Consider the following 26395-nt stretch of genomic DNA (forward strand, 5'->3'; position numbering starts at 1 on the left):
GGGTACAGACCATTTCTACATAGGCATGAACGTACAGGATCGAAATTATAAACAAAGGCACACGGTTCATTCTTTAATCATGATCAATGCTGTAATGTCTACAAAATACTCCAAACGTATGGGAGAAACTTCTATCGATGAGATGTCTTTGGGGATCTCCTGTATCCCCATATTTGTCGTTAATGTTGCTTTTCCATCACACAGCTGACTCATGTCTAGTGTCTTAGATTCTCCACAACACCCTTCTGTCAGTTCATTCACTGAAACCACGGACTCTCCTTGTTGTAACGGTGACATTCCCTGTCTGCCCGGTTATTTCTTGAAGTCAGTCAGCCCTTGAATTGTTTGTACATTGTTTCATCATGTCCCACCCAGCTGGCCACCAGTGCAGAGGCATTGGAGGAGGACGGTTTGGTCCACGTTGTTAGAGGCTGTGGACAGGCCGAGAAGGACAATGAGGGAGTTTTCCTCTGTCACATTCACATCGGGTGTCATTGGTGACTTTGGGAAGAGCTGTTTCGATACCGTGACAGGGACAGAGATCTTATTGGAGGGATTTAAACATGGAGTTCTGGGAAATGTGGACATGGATTTGGGAGGTGATCAGGACTTTGGAGAGCGAAAGGAGGTGGGAGCTGGAGCGGGAGTTTAATAGGATCGTGGGGTCAAATGTTGGTTTTATTGAGGACAGGTGATGTTGGCAGATTTGAAGGAGAGATGGGCAGTACCAGGAGCAAAGTGAGCTCTGAGAGGGCAGGAAAGGGAGATTGGAGAGAAACTGGAGAAAGATGTGGATTCAGAGCTCGGACATGGGGGATCTTTAGAGACAGTTTGTCCCGATGGGCTAGTGGAAGGGAAGAAAGCAGCAGAGGCAGCTGATCAGTGATAATGTCTTAGGGATAGTAAAAAGATTCAACATCATGTATTTAATAGAAAGCTTAATGATTTTATTTTTATCCAGAATATTAACACCTATAACTGGGCTGGAGTTTACTAACATCAGCAGAAACAGACCCCAGTGAAACATGGTTCAGTTGCAAAACTCAATCACTGTAGTTACTTGTGAACCTGCTGGTGTCTCAGCAGGTTGGATGACTGAGTGAAACCTTTCCCACACTCAAAGCAGGTGAACGGTCTCTCCCCTGTGTGAACTCGCTGGTGTTTCAGGAGGTTGGATGACTGAGTAAATCCCTTCCCACACACGGAGCAGGTGAACGGCCTCTCTCCAGTGTGAACTCGCTGGTGTGAAATAAGATTAGCTGATCGCCTGAACCCAGTCCCACAGTGAGAGCACCTGAACAGTCTCTCGTCAGTGTGAACATGTTGATGGGACACCAGGTCCCCGGAACTTTTATAGCACTTCCCGCAGTCTGGACATTAAAAAGGTCTCTCCTCACTGTGAACTCGCTGGTGCATCAACAGATGGGATGAATCAGTGAATCCCTTCCCACATTCTGAACACGTGAAATGCCTCTCTCCAGTGTGACCATGCTGGCGTCTCAGCAGGTTGGATGATTGAGTGAATCCCTTCCCACACTTGGAACAGATAAATGGCTTCTCCCCAGTGTGAATACGTTGGTGCACAGTCAGATGAGACGATCGCCTGAACCCAGTCCCACAGTAAGAGCAGCTGAACAGTCTCTCATCAGTGTGAACGCGTTGATGGGACATCAGTTCCCAGGAACTTTTGTAGCACTTCCCACAGTCCAAGCATTTAAAAGGTCTCTCGTCAGTGTGAACTCGCTGGTGTTTCAGTAGGTAGGATGAACGAGTGAATCCCTTCCCACACTCGGAGCAGATGAATGGTCCCTCTGCTGTTTGACTGCACCGATGTCTTTCCATGCAATTGAATCCCTTCCCACAGTCCCCACATTTCCACGGTTTCTCCCTGTTGGGACTGCATTTATGTGATTAACAGATTAGATGATTGGCTGAAGCCTTGTCCACACACACAACACGTGTATGGTTTCTCCCCACTGTGAACGGTGCATTTTCCTTCCATGTTCAAAATCCGATGAAATTCAGGCTACGATAGACTGTGCAACTCCATCAAATCCTGATGTGATGTTTGGTTTCAGTTTCCTGACTGCAAATCCTCTCCTTCTAATATCCTGTGGAATTGATTTAAAACAGAAAGAGGGAGTGAGAGAGAACCAACAAAGGCAGGTTGTGAAACTGAGCTGAATGAATCTGGGAATTTGTGGGGCCGGCACAAGGAAAAAGTGACCACGAAAGATGCTGGATTGTCACAAAAACTCAACTGGTTCACTAAGGTCCACCAGAGAAAGGACCTTCTACACAGTCTGTGCACATAAATTTCAAAATTGTGCCTGAACACCAAGGTCTAGGTCATAGGAGCAGGAGTCCTAACACTGACTCCTGGGGAAATCCACTTTCAACCTTCCTCCATTCTGAAAAATAATTTATCTCTGTATCCTGTCACCCAGTTAATTTTGTACCCATGTTGCTGCTGCCCATTTTGTTCTATGAGCTATAACTTTGCTCACAAGTCTGTTATGTGGCACTTTATCGAATGCCATTTGGAAGACCATGTACACCACATTAACAGCATTACCCTCATCAACCACGCTGTTAACTCTCGAAAAACCTTAAGCAAGTTAATTTAACATGATTTTCCCTTAACAAACTTGTGCTGGCTTTCCTGAATTAGCCCACAATTGCTTAATTGACTATTAATTTTGTCCAGAATTATCACTCCCAAGGCTAAACAGACTGGTCTGGTAGTTGCTGGGCTTATCATTACACCCTTTTTGAACAAAAGTGTATGATTTCCAATTCTCCTGTCCTCTGTAACCACTCATGGGTCTGAAGAAGATTGGAATAATATGGTCAGTGCCTCCACAATTTCCACACTGAATTCCCTCAGTATCCTTGGATATATCTCATCCAATTCAGGTGCCTTGTCAACTTTATCAGACAGCCTATATAATACCTTCTCCTTATCAATATTAAACACTACAAGTGTTTGAACTCCCTCCTCTTTAACCATTACCTGTGCAGCATCATCTTCTTTGGTAAAGACAGATGCCAAATATTCATTTATACCTCATCCATGCCCCCTGTCCCAATGGGTAAATCACCTTTTTTAAATCCCTAATCAGCCCCTGTCTCCTTTTACCGGCCTGTTACTAGGTATAAGACGGAGAAAGCGTTTTGATTTCCTTCCATGTTAGCTGCCAGTTTCTTCTCATACTCTCTCTTTGCTTCTCTTACTTTCTTTTTCCAATTTCTCTCTGAATATTCTTTCTTTATCCTGTCTCTCGGTTTTATTAGCCACCTGATATCTCTGTTAGCAGACTTATTCATCTTCATCTTAATCTCTTCTCTTATTTAGTGAGCTGTGGATATGTTAGCCACACCTTCCTCATTTGTAAGAATATGTCATTACTGTGTCTGATCTGTTTCCTCTTTAAGGCAGCCCATTCCTCAATTACAGTTTCTCCTGCCAACTTTTGATTCCACTTTACTGGGTCAGATCCATTCTCACCCTAATGAAGTTGGCTTTCCCCAGTTAATTATTCTTTCTCCTACAAGTAACCTTTGCCCACAGACAGACAGGCCAACTGTTTATCTTCCAGATTTAAAGGCCGATTATATTCAAGTCCTCACGAATCGAGTGACTAGGCCAGATCTGAATTTATGTTTGATTTGAGTTTCCCATCTGTCAACGCTCCACTTCTAAGATCCAGTATCAGAAATTTACAAAAACACTAACCATCAGTCCAAGATAGAAATTGAGAAGAGACAAACATTTCTCTTGGTTTGAGTTTGTTGTGTGTAAATCCTCCCCTTCTAACCCCCTGTAAAAGGAGTTTCCAAAATCCATCCCTGTCAGTCCAGGATAGAAAAATCACAACATTCTCTCCTCCTGCTACCTGGACCAGGATGGCCGCGCATGCGCCCTGCTGCACATTGCCCCTGTGAAGATGGCGGTTGTTAACTCGGGCCTGTCTCCGAGAGGAGATGCGGGTCAGAGTTGTCCCCTCTCCATTCGGTGTAACCGCAGGACTGGTAGCTTCTTATTCAAGATTTCAGACCTTTACAGGGTCTTCATGAAGCCTCCCCGTCCACTCCGCCGCCTCCATCCCTCCCCCACTCACCGGCTCCTTTTACTCGCCTGTGTTCGCCATTTCTCAGCGTCTTCCACCAGCTCCAGGTACCGATGGTACTGCGCATGCTCCAGTCAGAGATCGCAATGCGCATGTATCAGTCACTGCCAGCTACTGCGCCTGCGCGAGGACCGCCAGTCGTTAGGATAGAGCACATTCTGCCCCCCCACTGAATCCTGGGTAAACGTACCGCCATTGAACGGCCTTTTCTGATAAGATAATTATGTTTTATTATCCGATGATGATTGGCGCCATAGGGCCAATATATAAAATTATGAATATTGATATGGCAACCATAGTGCACGGCCCCTCCATCATAGTTATGTCCTGGGTGTAATTAACAACAGAACCAACCCTGACAGTTAGATCTGAACTCACTGGAGTCTCAGCAGCGGCGCAGACAAGTGATTTTTCTTCTCATACTCTGACTACTGAAACTCTGTCTTGTCAGTTGGAATGTAGCAATTATGGATCTAATCCTTTGACCTTCTAAAACTGGAGTGTTAGCAGGTGGGCAGTGAGCAAATGGTTGCATACATGAAGTATCTGAATGGTCTCCCACAGGTATGACTGTGCTGCTGTGTCAGAAAATGGAATAACGAGGTGAATCCATTTCCACATTCAGCTGGTGTGATTTCATGGTGTGATTTTGCAACATGAGTTTCAGCTCACACTGGGATCTCAAACCCTTCTGAGAATGAGCTTTACATTCTCAACCACAGTTAGAGAGAGGTGGTGCTGTAAATCTGAAATAAAAAAACAAAATATTGGAATTTTCAGCAGATCTGGCAGTGTCTGTGGAGAGTGAAAGATCTATATAAATTTCAGGGCTGTGACTTTCCATCAGAACTACACTGCATCAGTGAGCAGACTTGAAAACTTAACTCTATTTCTCAATTCACAGATTCTCCTGGATGTGCTGAGTATTTCCATGATTTTCTGCTTTTATCTCTGATTGAAGAAGTTGCATATGAATTGTGTATTAGATTTATTGATGACTAACGTATATTTATTCTCAACCATCTACAAGTGGAAAACTCTTCCACTTGTCTACCCTGTCAACCCCTTTCATTATCTTAAAGGCCTAAGTCAGGTCATCCCTCACTTTCTTTTCCAGAGAAAAACTTTTCAATCCGTTAAATCTGTGAATTTGACATATTTTCCAATTCTGGAATCATTCCAGTAAATGTTTTTGCACCGTCCCCAGTGCTTCGCTCCTTCCTCTAATATGGAGACAGAGCTAATCTGAGCATCAAAGTCACATTGTCCCAAATTCCTGTATGTTGTAAGGATCATTATGACAGTGGGAGAGGGGACTGTGGTTTCGAGCTGTTATTCACCATCCCCTGTTTCAACCATTCTCCCATTAGCTGAAAATAAGATTAGATGAAATGAGCAGATCTAATGAGCCAGTCTGTGACATAATGAATCAATTACAAAGTTGTCTCTCAGCCTTACAGTGAAGCAGAGGGTATTTTTCATTCTAAATTTGCTAATTATACCATTAAGAATACCTGTCAGAGAATGACTACATTTCAGCATGGGGCCAGTGTAAAGCTCATTTAACATGATGACCAAGCAGTGAAGAGGTGAATTTGTAATTCACATGCACCTTGTTTGTGCATTTCCCAGATTAATAGTTGCACTGAGTCTGTTGTTCTCCATCTTGATATGTTCAAGAGGGAAATCCATAAATATTTGGGCACTAAGGGATATGGTGATAGGATGGGAAAGTGGAGTTGAGCTGGAAGAACATTGAATGGTGGAGCAGGCTCAAGGGGCCTTTTAGTCCAACTCTGCTCCTATTTCTTGTGTTCTTATGAACATCAGTGTGAATCATTTCCATTCAAGCACAGCAGATGCAGCAGCACCCATCCATCTCCTCCCTTCCCTCATTCCAGGGCCCAAAACACTTTCCAAGGGGCACAGTGATTTACTGGTACTTCTTGCTATTCAGTATTGTCTATTCACTGATCACAGTGTGGTTTTCTCTACATTGAGGAGATTAAATCCCAATTGGGTAACTGCTTTGTGGAACATCACCTTTCAGTCTCCAAGTGTGACCCTGAGGTTCTGGTCATTTACCAGTTTAATCTCCACCTACTCCCACTCTGACCTCGGCCTCCTGCACTGTTCCAATGAAGCTCAATGGAAGCTCGAGGAACAGCAGCCCATCTTTCATTGGACACTTTACATCCTTCTGGACTCAACATTCATTTTGACAATTTCAGATCATAACCACTGCTCCCATTTTTTCTGACAGTAGGTGCTGGTAATGGTTCTTCTTTTACCATTTAACCCTCCTCTGGGCCTGTGTTGTTTCTCCACTTGTCCCATTAGTTTATTTCCTTGTCTCATTATCACCCAATGCTGCCTTGCACCATCATCCCCTTTGTCATTTAATCACGAGTTCAGGCTCGGACAAGGGGGATCTTTGGAGATAGTTTGTCCCGGTGGGCTAGTGGAAGGGAGGGAAGCAGCAGAGGCAGATTATCAGATTGTCTCAATCTTAGTGACAAAGAAGCTCCATGAGCTCCTCGCACTTGTTGCTGGAGGTGAGGATGGAGGAGACAGGGGAGAGGGAGAGCCCTTCCAAAGGAACTAACTTGTGCTAGAGATATCAAAACGACTCAACTGTTCATCACGAAGCTGATTTATTCCAATTTTATACAGAATCTGTAACTGGGCTGGAGTTTAACATCAAAAAGGAACTAACTTGTTAAAAATAGTAAAAAGGTTCAACGCATTGTGTTTAACACAATGCTGATTTATTTGACTTTTATCTAAGTGGGCTGGAGTTTATTAGTGTCTACTGAAACACACTATAATGAACATACTTCAGTCCTGGATGTTATTAAGAGCAAAATCCCATCACGACAGTTACTTGTGAACTTGCTGGTGTCTTAGCCGGTGGGATGACTGACTGAATCCCTTCCCACATTCGGAGCAGGTAAATGGCCTTTCTCCAGTGTGAACTCTCTGGTGTCTCAGCAGGCTGGATGACTCACTGAATCCCTTCCCACATTCAGAGCAGGTAAATGGCCTCTCTCCAGTGTGAATTCTCTGGTGTCTTAGCCGGTTGGATGACCAACTGAATCCCTTCCCACATTCGGAGCAGGTAAATGGCCTCTCTCCAGTGTGAACTCTCTGGTGCAGCAGCAGGCCGGATGACTGACTGAATCCCTTCCCACATTCGGAGCAGGTAAATGGCCTCTCTCCAGCGTGAACTCTCTGGTGTCTCAGCAGGCTGGATGACTGACTGAATCCCTTCCCACATTCGGAGCAGGTAAATGGCCTTTCTCCAGCGTGAACTCTCTGGTGTCTCAGCAGGCTGGATGACTGACTGAATCCCTTCCAAAATTCGGAGCAGGTAAATGGCCTCTCTCCAGTGTGAACTCTCTGGTGTCTCAGCAGGCTGGATGACTGACTGAATCCCTTCCCACACCTGGAACAGGTGAACGGTCTCTCTCCAGTGTGGACTCGCTGGTGTGCGATGAGTTCAGATGATCGTCTGAACCCAGTCCCACAGTGAGAGCACCTGAACGGTCTTTCGTCAGCGTGAACACGTTGATGGGACTTTAGTTCCACAGAACTTTTGAAGCACGTCTCACACTGTGGGCATTTAAAGTGTCTCTCATCTGTGTTAACTCGCTGGTGTCCCATGAGGTTGGCTAATTGAGTGAATCCCTTCCCACGCTCAGAGCAAGTGAATGGTCTCTCCCCAGTGTGAGTGCACCAATGAGTTCCCAGTTCCAATGGGGATTTGAATCTCTTCCCACAGTCCCCACATTTCCATGGTTTCTCTCCATTGTGACTGCATTTATGCTCTGTCAGGTCAGATGATCGGCTGAAGCCTCATCCACACACAGAACACGTGTACGGTGTCTCCCCATTCTGAACAGTGCTTTTTTCTTCCATGTTCAAAATCTGAAGATACTCAGTTTAAGATGAATTAGGCGACTCCATCAGATCCTGATGTGTTGTTTGGTTTCAGTTTCCCGACTGCAAATCCTCCCCTTCTAATAACCTGTGAAATTGATTTAAAACAGAAAAAGGGAGTGAGAGAGAACCCACAAAAACATAAAGGCAGGTTGTGAAATTGAGCTGAACGAATCTGGTAATTTGTGGGGCCGGCACTGGGAAAAAGTGACCATGAAAACTGCTGGATCGTGATAAAAACCCAACTGGTTCACTAATGTCCATCAGGGGAGGGAACCTGCCACCCGGTCTGGGCCAACACAAGACTCTGGCCTCCATAAAAACATACGAAATAGGAACAAGAGAAGTCCTAACACCCCATCGAGCCTGCTCCACCATTCAATACAATCATGGCTGAATTTGGGTTTCAACTCCACTTTCCCACCCACTTCCCATATCCCTCGACTCCCTGAGAGATCGAAAATCTCTCCTCCTCAGCCGGAAATATATTCAATGATGGAGCATCCAGAACTCGCTGGGCTGGAGAATTCAATGTGAGAGAGAGAGTAAGAGAGAGAGGAGTGGGAGAGACAGAGAGAGAAGGTTACTAAACAAAGCACAGGATGTCAATAAACAGAATTCAAGTGCATGGGATTGGGGTAATATCCTGTTATAGATTGAGAATTGGTGAACAGACAGAAAACAGAGTTGGAATAAATGTCTCATTCTCAGGATGACAGGCAGTTATTTGTGGGATACTGCAAGGATCAGTGCTTGGCCCACAGCCATTCACAAAATATACAAATGATTTGAAGGCACTCATTTAAGCAGCACCTAAATTTTCACATTCTCATCCTCGTTTTCCTCCATGGTTGTGATCATTCCTATCTCTGTAACCTCCTCCAGCCTCACAATACCCCCTGAGATATCTGCTCTTCTCGAATTCGAGAATTACTGATTTTAATAATTCCATCACTGGTTGCCATTCTGTCAGTTTCCAAGACTCTAGAATTGCCTTCCTAAATCTCTCTGCCTCTCTACCTCATTTGCATCCTTTAAAATATTCTTTCAGACCGACCTCTTTGACCAAATTATTGGCCACCTGCCCGAGTATCTCCTTGGTTTCTAACATTTCTGTGAAATGTCTTGGTAAACTATATAACAATAAATGTGTGATATAAACACAAATTGATATTTCTCCAAATCAACAACAACAATGTCCCTTCCTCATCACTGGGTGAATAACCTATAGCTCCTTACCTAACAGCATTGTGCGAGCACCTTCACCACACAGACTTAATTAGTAATGGGTTGAAAGGTTATGGGGTGAGGGAGGGAAATTGGAGTTGAGGCCAAAATGAGATCAGCCATGATCGTAATGAATGGCGGGGCAGGCTCGAGGGGCTGAATTGCCCACTCCTGCTCCTAGTTCTTATGTTCAAGGATCTATGGACATGCACACCGAGGGTCTGTACTTCCCGGGTCCTACCATTCATCATATACTCCCTTGCCTAGTTAGTCCTCCCGAAATGCATCACCTCACACTTTTTGGGATTAAATTCCATTTTCCAGTGTACTGCCCATCTGACCAGCCCATCTATATTGTCCTGTAGTCTAAGGGTTTCCTCCTCGCTATTTACCACACTAGTGATTTTTTTGTGTTACCTGTGAACTTACTGATCATACCTCCTACATTCATGTCTACATCATTAATGTCCACTAAAAACAAGAAGGGATCCAGCACCCAACCCTGCAGTATGCCACTGGATACAGGCTTCCAGTCACAAAACCAACCTTTGACCATCACCCTCTGCCTCCTGACACTGAGCTAATTCTGGATCCAATTTGCCAAATTGCCCTGGATCACATGGGCTCTTACCTTCTGGACCTGTCTCCCATGCCAGACCTTGTCAAAAGCCTTAGAGAATTCCATGTGGACTATATCAATTGAACTACCCTCATCTACACACCTCGTCACCTTCTCGAAAAATTCAATCAAATTTGTTAGACATGATCTCTCACTGACAAAGCCATGCTGACTATCCTTGATTAGTTCTTGCCTCTCCACGTGGGGATTAATTCTGTCCCTCAGAACGTTTCCAAAGGTTTCCCTACCACTGATGTTGGACTCACTGGCCTATTAGCTCCCTGGTTTATCCCCACCATTCTTCTTTAATAATGGTACCACATTAGCTGTCCTCTGGTACTTCTCTTGTGACCAGAGAGGATTTGAAAATTAATGTCAGGGCCCCTGCAATCTCCTCCCTTGCCTCCCACAGCACCTGGGATACATTTCATCTGGGCCTGGGGATTAATACACTTTTAAGGCCCAATAAAACCGCTAATACCTCCTCCCTCTCAATATTCATTTGTTCAAGTATATCACAGTCCCCCTCCCTGATTTCTATATCTACATCATCCTTCTGTATAGTTACTCCAGATGCAAAGTACTCATTTAAAACCTCATCTACATCTTCCAGCTCCTCACACAGATTGCCATTTTGGTCCCTGATGGGCCCTAATCTTTCCCTGGTTATCCTCTTGCCCTGAATATACTTATAAAATGCCTTTGGATTTTAACTTATTTCACCCAGCTGTGTTTTTCATGCCCCCTCTTCGGCTTCCTAATTTCTTTTTTAAGTAACCCCCTGCACTTTCTCTACCCATCAAGGGCTCCTGCTGTTTTGAGCCCTCGGTATGTACCATAAGCTTCCCTTTTTTCCCCCCTTATCTAATCCTGTCAATTCCTCAACATCCCGGTTTCTCTGGACTTGTTGGTCCTTTGTGGGAAAATGTTGGTCCTGCACACTATTTCCTTTTTGAATGACTCCCACTGCTCTGATGTTGATTTTCCTACAAGTAGCTGCTCCCAGTCCACTTTGGCCAGGTCCTGTCTTATCATATTGAAATTGGCCATCCCCCAATTCAAAACCCTTATTTTCGATCCATCTTCGTCCTTTTCCATAACTACTTAAATCTTACGGAGTTATGGTCATTATTACTGAACTGCTCCCCCACTGACACTTCTACAACTTGCCCAGCTTTGTTCTTTAAAAGAAGGTCCAGCACCTCTCTTGTAGGACTTTCTATGTGCTGGCTTAAAAATCTCTCCTGGATACATTTGAAGAATTCAGCCCCCTCAAAGTTTTCACACTTTGTCTATCCCAGTTAATATTGGGGAAGTTGAAATCCCCGACTATTATCATTCTATTATTTTGACACTTCTGAGATTTGCCTACATATCTGCCCTTCTATCTCTCCCTGACTGTTTGGGGGTCTATAGTAGGCTCCGAACAATGTGATTGCCCCCTTTTTGTTTTTAAGTTCTACCTATACAGCCTGATTTAACAGCAGCTCACACTTACACTGAAGATGTTCAAGGTAAAATACTGTCTTTCCCTTTTACCGTATTCCAGTGCCGTGCCAGGGTATACAATTCCGTTCGCATAGATTTAAGCAAAAAGAAATGCTAACATACCGCAAGATTCCCCACACCTTTTAAAGCACTTCTCACACTCTGGTCATTTAAAAGGTCTCTTGTCAGTGTGAATGTGGTGTCCCAGGTGGGATGATGTCCTGAAGCTCTTACCACACTGTGAGCAACTGAACAGCCTCTCGTCAGTGTGAATTCAATGTGTTTCAGCAGGTCAGTCCAAAGAGACAAATATTTCTCTTAGTTTGAGTTTGCTGTGTGTAAATCCTCCCCTTCTAACCTCCTGTAAAAGGAGTTTCCAAACACTTGGTATAAACTGGGCTCCGGGAGTTTCTAATCCGGGTTTGGAGTTCTACACCGGGTGTTTGTGAACCCTCCCAGTCCACCCTCCGGCTCCATTCCTCTCCTGCACTCGGCCCTTTCTCACCCGCTGGACTTTAAATTCCACCGCAACAAAAACAAAAACACCTGGAAAAACTCAGCAGGTCTGACAGCATCTGCAGAGAGGAACACAGTTAACGTCTCGAGTCCATATGACTCTTCAACAGCACTAAGTAAAAATAGAAGAGAAGTGAAATATTAGCTGGTTTAAGGGGGGTGGGACAAGTAGAGCTGGATAGAGGGCCAGTGATAGGTGGAGATAACCAAAAGATGTCACAGACAAAAGAACAAAGAGGTGTTGAAGGTGGTGATATTATCTAAGGAATGTGCTAATTAAGGGTAGAAAGCAGGACGAGCAAGGTACAGATAGACCTAGTGGGGGTGGGGTAGGGTGAAGGGATTGAAATAGGCTAAAAGGTAGAGATAAAACAATGGATGGAAATACATTTAAAAATAATGGAAATAGGTGGGAAAAGAAAAATCTATATAAATTATTGGGGGAAAAAATCCACCCCCTTCGTCCCGGTCCCCCGCTCACACTGCGCATGCTCCACTTCCAGCATGCTCCGCCCCTCTCACTCCGATTGACTGGAGGACCAGCTGCTCCCGCTCGGTCATCCAACCCCGCCCATTCTTCCTATTGGTCCGGAGCTGCCGCCAATCATTTGGAGTCGGAACATGCGCAGTCCGTGGGGACAGACGGCAAGTGAGCTCGAGCAAGCGGTTTAAAATGCGGGTTTCACAAAGACCGAGTGCAGATGCAGAACGGCTGAACAGAGATAAGGCTAACGGGTGAATTTGGAAGCTTCATAAACTCACGGTGTCGGCCCCAAACCCTCAATCAGGAGCCACCGGTCCCGGGTTTGCTCGGAGCTGCGTGAAAAATGCACGAGTTATCGGCCGCCATTTTTATAGGGGCAATGTGGAGATTGGCGCATGCGCGGCCGCTATCTTGATGGGTCGATGTGCTACAGGGCGCATGCGCGGCCGCCATCCTCACGGGGACAATGAGCAACAGCCCGCGGGAGACGTTCATAAAATGTGTGTACACCAGGAGTTTTAGATCAGCAGCATTAGAATTATAATCCCATAGTCACTCAGCAGTACAGAATTTAAGTATTGCTGAAAAAGGGAGACATATTGCTGATATTTCACGTTGTACTCATCTGGACAGATGCAAAAAAAAACAAATTTCTCAGTGAACAACAATTTATGCTGCACAAGGAAAGGGTGTTGACTGGTTGGCCAGTCAGCTCTGATTGGTCAAGGCATTGCCACGGAGAATGCACCAAAGAGCTATCATCCTCCATGCTTTTGTTTAATTCAATAAACGGCCCCATCCCTGGACATGTCCCTTCTGTCTGCAGTGGACAGTTCCCTGTGGATGAATATATGTAGCTTCTAGCAAGCACAAGTGAGCCACATTATGAGCCCGACTGACAATCTTTGAAATTTGATGTTCTTACATCTGTCCTGATGAGTACAAGAGAAAAGGTTTTGACAGAATGTCTCTTTTTTTAGCAATACTCAAGTGTCTTAAAGGGGCAAAATGTGGTCGACAGAGGGAGTGTGCAGGTCGAGAATTTCAGAGTTTGGGAATGAGGGAACTTAAGGCAAGGTCATTAATGCTGGAGTGATTAAAATGGAGAATGTACAAGATTCCAGAATTCGAGCAGTGCAGATATCTCAGAGGGTTGTGGGGCTGGAGGAGATTGCAGAGATAAGGAAGGGCGAGGCCATGGAGGGATTTGAAAACAAGGATGAGAATTTTAAAATCAAGTTGCTGCTTGACCGGGATCCAAGGCAGGTCAGGAAGCAAATGGGTGACAGAGGAACAGGACTTGCTACGAGTGAAGACATGGACAGCAGACTTTTGGATGGCTTCACATTTACGGAGAGTAGAATGTGGGAGACCAGCCAGGAGTGTGTTGGGATAGTCGTTCAAGTCTGGAGGTAACAACAGCAGTGATGAGGGTTTCAGCAGCAAATGCACTGAGACAGGGTGAGGGCGGGTAGTGTTACAGAGGTGGAAACAGGCGATTTTAGTGATGGCACAGATATGAGGTCAGAATCTGATCTCGAGATCAAATGTAACACCGAGTTTATGAACAGACTGGTTTAATCTCAGACTGTTCCCAAGGAAAACGATGGAGTTGGTATCTAGGGAATGGAGATTGGAGCAGGGACTGAAAAGAGTGTCTTCAGTCTTCTCAGTGTTTAATTGGAGTTAATTAGTCATCAGGAAGAGAAGCAGCAACCAGAATAGACCATGAGACTGATCCCAGGTTTAACTTAGTTAGAGAGGGAGAGAAAGAAGGAAGGAAATCCTGGGAGGTTTGGAGAAACCACCTTCACAATCACTCAATAAATCTCCACACAGTAAGTTTTGGACACAAGGTTAACGTCTGCTATTCTGTAAAGTCGGTCAGGGGGTTTCAGATTAATGTTTTGTCATGAGTAATGACTGAAGTGAATGATGAAACATATTGTTATCTTCAGTTGGACAAATTTGTTAAAAAGATACAGGAAGAATTATCCAAAACTCTGTTTGGCTTCAGCACTGGGAGGAGGGAGAGTATGTGGGACAGGGATTTGCAGCTTTGGGAGAAGAAGACAGGAAATAATGTTCCATAGAAATGAGAATTGTCTGCTCTGAATTTCTATCCTTTTCTTACAGTGATCACTTTTGTAAACTCCTTTTACAGGGTATCGGAAGGGGAGGATTTACAGAGGGGGACCTCAAACCAAACATCACATCAAGATCTGACAGAGTCACTCGATTCATCTGTAACTGAATATTATCGTCTTTGAATGTGGAAGGAGAAATGTTTGTTCTTTCTGTGGGAAAAGATTTCAAACATCAGTGTGACTGGAAAAGCACCGAGACACACACACACCCGAATGAGAGTGTTCCAGTGAACTGACTGTGGAAAGAGCTTTAACCAGTTACACAGCCTGAAATAACATCACACCATTCACAGCAGGGGGAAATTGTACACGTGTTCTATGTGTGGACAAGGATTCAACTGATCATCAAACCTGGAGAGACACAGGGACACTTGAACCATGGAGAAACCGTGGAAATGTAAGGACTGTGGGAAAGGATTCAATTACCCATCCCAGCTGGAAATCCATCAACGCAGTCACACTGGGGAGAGGCCGTTCACCTGCTCCGAGTGTGGGAAGGGATTCACTCTGTCAGCCAACCTGCGAACACACCAGCGAATTCACACTGAGGAGAGACCATTCACTTGCTCTGAATGTGGGAAGGAATTCACTCAGTCATCTGAGCTGCTGAGATACCAGTGAGTTCACAGTGGGAAGAAGCCATTCACCTGCTCTGAGTATGGGAAGGGATTCACTTACTCAAGCAACCTGCGAACACAACAGTGAATTCACAATGTGGAGAGACCATTCGTCAGCTCTGAGTGTTGGAAGGGATTCACTCAATGTTCTGACCTGCTGAGAAACCAGCGGGTTCACAGTGGGCAGAGGCCGTTAACCTGCTCTGAGTGTTGGAAGGGATTCACTCAGTCACCTGACCTGCTGATACGCCAGCGAGTTCACAGTGGGGAGGGGCCGTTCACCTGCTCTGAGTGTGGGAAGGGATTCGCCCAGTTATCCAGCCTGTTGAGACACCAGCAGCTACACACTGGAGAGAGGCCGTTCACCTGCTCCGAGTGTGGGAAGGGTTTCACTCAGTCATCCCAACTACTGTTACACCAGTGGTTTCACAATGGGGAGAGGCCATTCACCTGCTCTGAGTGTGGGAAGGGTTTCACTCAGTCATCCCACTTGCGAATACACCAGCGAATTCACACTGGAGAGAGACCATAAGAACATATGGAATAGGAATGGGAGCAAACCATTTGGTCTCTCAAGCTTGCTGTGCCATTCAATAAGATCATGGCTGATCTTCTTGTCTTTGAATTTCCACATTCCCATCTAACCTTGATAACCTTTGATTCCCTTGCCTAACAAGAATCTATCTACCTGTGTCTTAAAAATATTCAATGATCGCGCCTCCACCGCCTTCTGAGGCAGAGAGTTCCAAAGCCGTACATCCCTCTGAGAGAAAAAAATTCTCCTCGTCTCTGTCCTAAAAGGGCGACCCCCTAATTTTGAAATGGTGCCCCCTAGTTCTGGACTCACCCACAAGAGGAAACATCCTTTCGACGTCCACTTTGTCAAGGCCATTCAGGATCTTGTATACTTCAATCAAATCACTCCTCCCCCTTCTAAACTCCAGTGGAACCAAGCCCAGTCTGTCCAACGTTTCCTCATAAGACAGCCCGATCATTCCAGATATCAATCTAGTGAACATCCTTTGAACCGCCTCCAATGCATTTATATCCTTCCTTAAATAAGGAGACCAAAACTGCACACAGTATTCAAGGTGTGGTCCAGTTTAACTGAAGCATAACATCCTTACTTTTATGTTCAACCCCTCTCGTAACAAAGGATAGCATTCCATTAGCCTTATTAATTACTTGCTGTACCTGCATACAAACGTTTTGACACTCATTTACTAGAACACCTAGGTCCCTCTGCACCTCAGAATTATGCAGCCATCCTCCATTTAAGCAATACTCTGCTTTTTTGTTCTTCCTGCCAAAGTGACCAACTTCACATTTTCCCACATTTCACTCCATTTGCCAGATGTTTGGACACTCATTCAACCTATCTATATCCATCTGCAACCTCCTCATGTCCTCTTCACAACATACTTTCCTACCTATCTTTGTGCCATCTGCCAATTTATCTACCACGTCTTCACTCCCCTCATCTAAGTCATTGATGTAAATCATAAAAAGTTGATGCCCCAGCACAGATCCCTGTGGGACTCCATTCATCACATCCTGCCAATCAGAAAAAGACCCATTTATACATACTCTCTGCTTTCTGCCAGCCAGCCAATCTCCTATCCATGCTAATAAGTTACCCCCTACACCATGCACTTTTATTTTCTGTAATAATCTTTGATGTGGCACCTTCTCAAATGCCTTCTGGAAATCCAAGTACAGTACGTCTACAGGTTCCCCTTTATCCATTGTGCATGTTACTCCTTCAAAAAAACTCCAATCAATTGGTTAAACAGGATTTTCCTTTCACAAAACCATGCTGACTCTTCCCAATTGCCTTGAGCTCTTCTAAGTGCCCAGCTATAACCTCCTTTATGATTGATTCTGATAACTTCCCCACGACAGACGTCAAGCTAACTGGCCTATAGTTTCCTGTTTTCTGCCTCCCTCCCTTCTTGAATAGAGGGGTTATATTTGCTGCTTTCCAATCTGACAGAACCTTTCCAGAATCGAGCGAATGTTGGAAAATTAACACCAGCGCACCAACTACCGCATTAGCCGCCTCTTTTAAGACCCAAGGATGTAGTTCATTGGGTCCCAGAGATTTGACATCGGCAGCTCCTTCAATTTGCTCAGTACCATTTCCCCAGTGATTTCAATTTCACCAAGTTCCTTTCTCCTGTCACCTTCTGATTTGCAGCTATTACTGGAATGTTTTTTGTATCCTCTATATTGAACACAGAAGCAAAATATTATTCATTTCCTCCACCATTTCCTCATCCACTATTAACTCCCCACTGTCACCTTCTAGAGGACCAACACTCACTTTGCTCACTCTTTTCCTTTTTAAGCACCTGTAGAAATACTTGCTCTCCATTTTTACATTTCTAGCAAACTTCCTCTCACACTCTAATTTCTTCCTCCTGATTAACGTTTTAGCCATTTTCGACTGTTCTTTATATTCTGTCCAATCATCTGTCCTGCTGCTCATCTTTGCAGAGTTCTATGCTTTTTCCTTAAGCTTGATGCTTTCCTTAACTTCTTTAGTTAACCACAGATGGTGGGTCCTCCCCTTTATAATTTTTCTTTATGGTCGGGATGTACTCATTCTGAAAACTTTGAAATATCCTCTTAAATGTCTGCCACTGCTTCTCTATTCATCTCTCCTCTAGCCTAATTTCCCAGTTCACTTCTGGTTGCTCAGCTTTCATCCCCACATAATTGCCCTTATTTAAGTTTAAGATACTAGTCTTTGACCCACTCTTCTCTCTTTCAAACTGGATGTAAAATTGAACCATATTGTGCTCGCTGCTACCTAGTAGTGCCCTTACTCTGAGATCATTAATTAATCCTGTTACATTACACAATACCAAGTCAAATATAACCTGCTCTCTGATTGGCTCCTGAACATGCTGCTCTAAGAAACTATCTCAAAAGCATTCTAAGAACTCCTCATCCAGGCTATTACTGCCAATCTGATTTTTCCAGTTAATGTGTAGATGCCGTCCCTTTATCACAAGCACATAATATTTTCTCTTGAGTACTTTGCCCTACACTATGGCTGCTGTTAGGGGCCTGTCAACCACTCCCACTAATGACTATTTTTCCCCTACTATTCCTCATCTCCACCCAAACCGATTCTACATCCTGATCTCCTGATCCAAGGTCATCTCTAAATATTGCACCAATGCCCTCTTTGATTAACAATGCAACCCCTCCACTTTTACCGAGCTTCCTATTCTCCTTGAATGTCATGCACCCCACAATATTAAGGACCCAATCTTAGTTGTCCTGCAGCCACGTCTCCATAATTACCATCAGATCATATTTATTTACTTCTGTGTGGGTCATCAATTCATTTACTTTGTTTTGAATGCTATGTGCATTCAGATAGAGAGCCTTCAGTCTTGTCTTTGTGCTACCGTTGTAACATCTAGTCTTGACTGTTGATTTATTCTTAGGTTTTTTCTCTCAGTCCTTTCCTGCCAGTCTCTGACCATCATTTCTCATATTACGATTTTCCTCTCCTATCTTGACTCTACACCTTGAATTGCTACCTCTACCCAAGCTTGATCCCTCACTGCTCTTGTTTAGTTTAAAGCCCTCTCTACTTCCCTAGCTATGCGATTTGTGCGGACACTCATCCCAGCACGGTTCAGGTATAAACCGTCCCAACGGTACAGCCCCCACTGTCCCCAGGAACCCAGTTCTCCCACACCAATCTTTGAGCCACGCATTGGTCTCGCTAATCTTATTTGCCCGATGCCAATTTGCACGTGGCTCAGGTAATAATCCAGAGATTATTACCTTTGAGTTTTAGCTACATAATTTGGTGCCTAGCTCCTTACACTGACTTTACAGAACCTCTTTCCTAGTTCTACCTATGTCATTGGTACGTACATGGACCACGACAACTGGATTCTCCCCCTCCCATTGCAAGTTCCTCTCCAGCCCGGAGCAGATGTCCCGAACCCTGGCACTGGGCAGGCAACACAGCCGTCTGGACTCACTTTTTGCTGCAGAAAACAGTGTCAATGCCCTCACTATACTATCCCTTACTACCACTACATTCCTTTTTGCTCCCCCTGCGTGAATGGCTTCCTGTACCACAGTATCATGGCCAGCCAGCTCATCCATCTTGCACATTTTGCTTTCATCAACACAGGTTGTGAGCACCTCAAACCTGTTTGACACTTGCAAAGTCTGAGACTCCTCCACTACTGCCTGCTCAGTCCCATTACCTGCCTCACTGACAGTCACATCCTCCTGTCCTTCACTGCTGATCAAACAGATGACCCTCTTCTAAGAGGTGTGACTGTCTTCTGGAACAAAGTATCCAGGTATTTCTCCCCATCCCTTATGTTGCAGAGTGTCTGCATTTCAGTTTCCAGATCAATAATCCTGATCCGGAATTCCTCAAGCTGCTTACACTTCCTGCAGACGTGTTTGTCATGGATCGCTTTGGCATCCAAAAGTTCCCACATCTCACAGCTGCAACATAACCCCTGTCCTACCATTCTAACTTATGTTATTTAGTTAATTTACTTTAGTTACTTTCTTCCTATGTATGCTACAATTTACTGTGTTTACTGAATGCTAGTACCACTGACAACTAAAGATTATATGCTTCTTAACTACAAGGGATGTGTATTAGATGTTTATTTAAGTAACTCTATTTTATTGCTTGTTTAAACTCCTTGTTATTTTATTTGAATTTTAAAGTTTTCAAATTTTTGTTTATTATTGTAAAGTTATTTTTATTTATAGATCTATCTGAACTCGCCTGTCCTAAGCTGGTTTCTCACACACTGTCCCTTAGACTGAGCACTTACCGACCAATCAACGTACCAGCTTCCTGTGATATCACAGTTGCCTCTTTCCCCCCCACTCCTGCTGCCTCACAGCAGCTGCAACAGTGAAACAGCCCATTCCTCACTCAAATTCCCCCGTCTGTATTTATAGACGTTCCTCACTCAAATCCCCCATCTGTATTTATAGACATTCCTCACTCAAATCCCCCGTCTGTATTTATAGACGTTCCTCACTCAAATACCCCGTCTGTATTTATAGGCGTTCTTCACTCAAATACCCCATCTGTATTTATAGACGTTCCTCACTCAAATCCCCCGCCTGTGTTTATAGACGTTCCTCACTCGAATCCCCCGTCTGTATTTATAGACGTTCCTCACTCAAATCCCCCATCTGTATTTATAGACGTTCCTCACACAAATCCCCCGTCTGTATTTATAGACGTTCCTCACTCAAATCCCCGGTCTGTATTTATAGACGTTCCTCACTCAAATCCCCGGTCTGTATTTATAGACACTCCTCACTCAAATACCCCGTCTGTATTTATACACATTCCTCACTCAAATCCCCCGTCTGTATTTATAGACGCTCCTCGCTCAAATCCCCCGTCTGTGTTTATAGACGCTCCTCACTCAAATCCCCCGTCTGTATTTATAGACGCTCCTCACTCAAATCCCCCGTCTGTATTTATAGATGCTCCTCACTCAAATCCCTGGCCTGTATTTATAGACGCTCCTCACTCAAATCCCTGGTCTGTATTTATAGACACTCCTCACTCAAATCCTCACTCTGTATTTATAGACGCTCCTCACTCAAATCCCTGGTCTGTATTTATAGACACTCCTCACTCAAATCCTCACTCTGTATTTATAGACACTCCTCACTCAAATCCTCGGTCTGTATTTATAGACGCTTCTCTCTCAAATCCTCGGTCTGTATTTATAGACGCTCCTCACTCAAATCCCCAGTCTGTATTTATAGACACTTCTCATCTCCCAAGTATCTCCCACAGGTCCGCTCCGCTCCAACTCTCAGCAAGGTAGAGGGATGGAGCCAGTGACTATGGAGTGGAGTTTGTCGCGAGGACTGAAGACAATGGCTTTCGTCTTCTCAATATTTAAATGGAGGAAATTTCTGTTAATCCAGTTCTCCCAGGATCCTTGGGTGCATCTCATTTGGCTCAGGTGACTTCACAACTTTAAAGTCAAAGCAAAATACTGCGAATGTTGGAATTCTGAAACAAAAGCAGAAAATGCTGGAAAAACTCAGTAGGTCTAACAGCATCTGTGGAGAGAGAACAAAACAGTGAGTCACACGGACTCGAAACATTAATTGTTTCTTTTCATTCCACAGATGATGTCAGATCTGCTGAGTTTTTCCATCAGGGACGGGGGAGTGGGCGGGGCTGGATGACCGAAGGGGAGCAGCTGCTCCTCCAGCCAATCAGACTGAATGAGGGGCGGGGCTGATCTCGGTTCTCCCTCATTGGCTGAAACTCTGCATCATTCTGAAAACTGATTTGTCTCAAACTCCAGGAGAAAACTGGACCTTTCTGTTTGTGACTTTAAACAGATGAAACCCTGTAGATGTGGAGCAGACATTTCAACATTTGTTACTGAAATGTGGGAACAGAATAAAACAACGTACAAATAATTCAAGGGCTCACTTCAAGGAATGACTCGCCAGGCAGGGAAAGTCACATTAGAACAAGTAGAATCCCTGGTTTCAATAAATGACCGGGCAGAAGGGTTAGGAGAGGTTAGGGAGAAGGTTAATCCTGTCATCATTCAGAACATCACATGGAAGCCCAAGCCTGGAAGAGGGGGATCCACCGCAGACATAGGAACAGGGGAACGAAAACAAAAAATGCCAGAAAAACACAGCAGGTCTGAAAGCATCTGCGGAGAGAGAGAGACAGAGACAATGTTTCGAGTCCGTAAAACCCTTCTTCAGATCTAAAAGGAGGTGGAGATGTGGTGAAATATGTACTGATTAAGGGGGGTGAATTTGCCCAATCTCTCTTCATAAGACAGTCCCACCATCCCCGGAACAAGCCTGTGAACTTACATTGCACTCCCTCTATGGCAATAATATCCTTCTGAGGCAAGGTGACCAAAACTGCACACACTACTCCAGGTGCGGTCTAAACAGGATTCTAAACAATTGAAGCAAGACTTCACTCCTCCTGTACTCAAATCCTCTTGTGGCAAAAGCTCACATTCCACGAGCCTTCTGAATAGCTTGCTGTATCTGCATGTTAGCCTTCAGCGACTTATGGACAAGGACACCCAGGTCCCTTTGTACATCTACATTTTCTCATCTCTTATCATTTAGGAAATACTCTGAACGTTAGTTCCTTCTGCCATTTTTCCACAATATATTCCATCTGCCATGTTCTTGCCCACTCACTAAGTCAAATCCTCCCATAGCTGCTTTACATCTACCTCACAACACATTCCCACCTCGCTTTGTATCATTTGCGAACTTGGAAGGATTACATTTGGTCCCCACATCCATATCGTTAATATATATTGTGATCAACTGGGACCCAAGTACTGATCCTTGTGGTACCCCACTAATAACAGCTTACCAACACGAGAATTACCCGTTTATTCCTACTCTTTGTTTTCTGCCTGTTCGCCAATCCTTAATCCATGTCAGTGTATTGCCTCCTATCCCATGTAGGTTTATTTTGCTAATTAATATGTCAGATCCCAGTGACTTATCAACTTTCAATCCCATTCTTACTGATATTAATTTCCTTCAATTCCTTATTCTCCCTACTCCCTTGGATCTCTAAACCTGGGAGATTTCTTGTATCTTCCCCGGTGAACGCAGAATTATCATTTAGCTTCTCTGCCCTTTCTCCATTCCCCGACTCTGGATGCAATGGACCCACATTTGCCTAAAGCAGCTTTTAGAGTCTGTTTTTATCTTTTCTCTAGATTGCATTCATATGCTATTCTCCCTTTCTTTACCAGTTTCCTGGTCTTCTTTTGTTGTGTTCTAAAAGCCTCCTTTCCTCAGGTTTACTACCACTTCTGGCAACTTTATAAGCCTTATCTTTAAATCTTATACCATGCTTAACTTCCTTTGTCAGCCACGGTTGACTGACTTTTTGGGGGTTCTGCACCTTGAAGGAAGGTGTATGTGCTGAAAGCTATGTAATAATTCTTTGAAGACTATCCATTGCCTCTGTACATTTTAATGTATTTTCACATTCTATCTCAGCCAATTTCTCCCACACGCCTTCATAATTTCCTTTATTCAACTTTAACCCCCTTGCTTCAGAGTGAACTACCTCATTTTCAAACATAGTATAAAATACTATAATATTGTGTTCACTCGCCCCTCAAGGTTCTTTTACAACAAGATTATTAATTAGTCCTTTTACATTACATAATGCTAGATCTAAAATAGCCTGTCCTCGAGTCGGCTCCTCAACATACTGCTCCAGAAAACCATTCCCAACATACTCCAGAAATTCATCTTCCACAGCATCAGTGCTCAATTGGTTTACCCGGTGTACATGTAGATTGAAGTCATCCATGATCAATGTATACCCTATCTTCTATCATCTCCTGATTAATACATTACTATTACCATTACTATTTGGTAGGCTATGAATAACTCCAACAAATGTCTGCTGCCTTTTGCTAATTCTTAGCTCCACCCAAACAGATTCCACATTGTTCTTCCAAACTGAGATCCCCTTTACTAATGCACTGATCTCATCCCTTATTATCAGCACAACTCCACCTCCTTTTCTTCCTTTACAAAACTTCTAGTATCCATGAATATTTAGTTCCCAGTTTTTGTCACCATGCAGCCATGTTTCCATAATGGCAATAATATCTTACCCCTATAATATCTTACTATTTGTACCTTTTGATCATCGATTTCGAATGCTGTGCGCATTCAGGGAGAGCGCCTTTAATTTTCCCTTTTTAACATAATTCTGCATTCGAAGCAGACTCAATGCTCTGCTTTGTTTCGCCTGCCTTATAGCCTCACTACTACTTCCTGTTACCCATTTTACTTCCTTCTAATTTTACACTTAAAGTAAGGAGGACTAGTAAGAATAAATTAACAGTAACTTCACTTTGCGACACTTCTCCTAACTTTACCTTACTTTGGTTTACTTTATGACTCTATTTCACTTTGACTTGATTTAACGTTAATTCCCTATTGCTGGTGTTCCTTACTGAAATCCAGGCAGCTACTTCTTTATAAATGTTATGTTTTTTTTTCTAGTTTTAAGCTATTTAAACATACTCCCTAACAGCAACTTCTCACCAACCAAGTTTTCCTGCGATGTCGCCCTTGGGTTTATTTTCAAACTCAGCCCGCTGCCCGATCAGAGGTGTTCCTCACAGGTCTGGCTGTCTCCTCTCCAAGAAGGTGAGACACGTCGGGAAGGACCAGAAGAGAAAGTTTACCTGTGTCGCAGCCACATAGGATCTCACTTGTGGCTTTGATAAGAACTGTTTTCGAACTGAGGCAGGGCAGAAACCTGATTGGAGGGATTCAGATAGGGAGTTCTCGGAAAAATGGACAGTTTTGGGAGATTACAAAATGTTTAAGGATTTTTGAAAGGAAAGAGAGGCTGGAGATGGGGCAGCAGCATGCAAAGATGGAAGAGTGAAGGGCTTGTTTTTATTTAAGGATATATAATGATGGAAGGTTTAAAGGAGAGCAGAATAGTATCTGAAAAGAGAGAACCATTGACAATGACGGTAAACATGGGGAAGTTGGATGGTCAATAGTTTAGTGGGAATAGGGTCGATGGAGCAGGTGGTGCACACAGAGGGCATGAGAGGAGATGGGAGAGAAACTGGAAAAAGATGTGTTCAGGGCTCAGACATTGGGGGAAATTTAGAGACAGTTTGTCCCGGTGGGTTAGTGGAAGGGAGGGAAGCAGCAGAGGCAGCTGATCGGATTGTCTCAATCTTAGTGACAAAGAAGCTCCATGAGCTCCTCACAATTGTCGTTGGGGCTGAGGATGGAGGAGACAGGGCAGAGGGAGAGCCCTTCAAAAGGAACTAACTTGTGCTAGAGATATCAAAACGACTCAACACACTGATTATCGCAAAGCTGATTTATTCCAATTTTATACAGAATCTGTAACTGGGCTGGAGTTTATTAACCTCAGCAGAAACACACTCTTATGAATATGCTTCAGACAAGAATATCATTGGGAACTAAATCCAACCACAGCAGTTACTTGTGAACTCTCTGGTGTCTCAGTAGATGGAATGACCGAGTGAATCCCTTCCCACACTCTGAGCAGGTAAATGGCCTCTCCCCAGTGTGAACTCTCTGGTGTCTCAGTAGATGGAATGACCGAGTGAATCCCTTCCCACACTCTGAGCAGGTAAATGGCCTCTCCCCAGTGTGAACTCTCTGGTGTGTCAGTAGATGGAATGACTGAGTGAATCCCTTCCCACACTCTGAGCAGGTAAATGGCCTCTCCCCAGTGTGAACTCTCTGGTGTCTCAGTAGATGGAATGACCGAGTGAATCCCTTCCCACACTTGGAGCAGGTGAACGGTCTCTCCCCAGTGTGAACTCGCTGATGAAATGAAAGATGGAATGACCGAGTGAATCCCTTCCCACACTTGGAGCAGGTGAATGTTCTTTCCCCAGTGTGAACTCGCTGGTGTTCCAGGAGGTTGGATGGATCAGCAAATCCCTTTCCACATGTGGAGCAGGTAAACGGTCTCTCTCCAGTATGAACTCTCGGGTGTCTCAGCAGGTTGGATGAATCAGTGAATCCTTTCCCACAATCAGAACAGGTAAATGGTCTTTCCCTAGTATGAACTCTCTGGTGTCTCAGCAGGGTGCATGAATCAGTGAATCCCTTCCCACAATCAGAACAGGTAAATGGTCTCTCCCCAGTATGAACTCGTTGGTGTTTTAGCAGATGGAATGACTGAGTGAATCCCTTCCCACAATCAGAACAGGTAAATGGTCTCTCCCCAGTGTGAACTCGCTGGTGTTTCAGTCGGTTGGATGAATCAGCAAATCCCTTTTTACACACAGTGCAGGTAAATGGTCTCTCCCCAGTGTGAACTCGCTTATGTTTCATTAGGGAGGATGAATCAGCAAATCCCTTTTTACACACAGTGCAGGTAAACGGTCTTTCCCCAGTGTGAACTCGCTTATGTTTCATTAGGGAGGATGAATCAGCAAATCCCTTTTTACACACAGAACAGGTAAACAGTCTCTCCCTAGTGTGAACTTGCTGGTGTCTCAGCAGGTGGAATGACTGAGTGAATCCCTTCCCACACTCGGAGCAGGTGAATGGCCTCTCCCTAGCGTGAACTTGCTGGTTTTTCAGTCGGTTGGATGAATCAGAAAATCCCTTTCCACACACTGAACTTGTGAATGGCCTCTCTCCAGTGCTTGTACACTGATGGATTT

General features: G+C 44.2%; 1 protein-coding gene and 1 long non-coding RNA gene across 2 annotated transcripts in view; one reads left to right on the plus strand and one right to left on the minus strand.

The window, feature by feature from the left end:
* The window catches only part of LOC144698290 (uncharacterized), a 493807-nt gene that overhangs the window by 94538 nt on the left and 372874 nt on the right, over positions 1-26395 (plus strand). The window lies entirely within an intron of this gene.
* Positions 1118-26181, minus strand: LOC144698260 (uncharacterized). Its single transcript, XM_078570237.1, is given in 4 exon segments — positions 1118-1267; positions 1770-1809; positions 7015-7722; positions 25234-26181. Coding segments are annotated over 4 exon segments (1809 nt in total). The 5' UTR covers positions 26145-26181.

The sequence above is a fragment of the Cetorhinus maximus genome, chromosome 23, assembly GCF_964194155.1.
Source record: "Cetorhinus maximus chromosome 23, sCetMax3.hap1.1, whole genome shotgun sequence".
Taxonomy (NCBI): domain Eukaryota; kingdom Metazoa; phylum Chordata; class Chondrichthyes; order Lamniformes; family Cetorhinidae; genus Cetorhinus; species Cetorhinus maximus.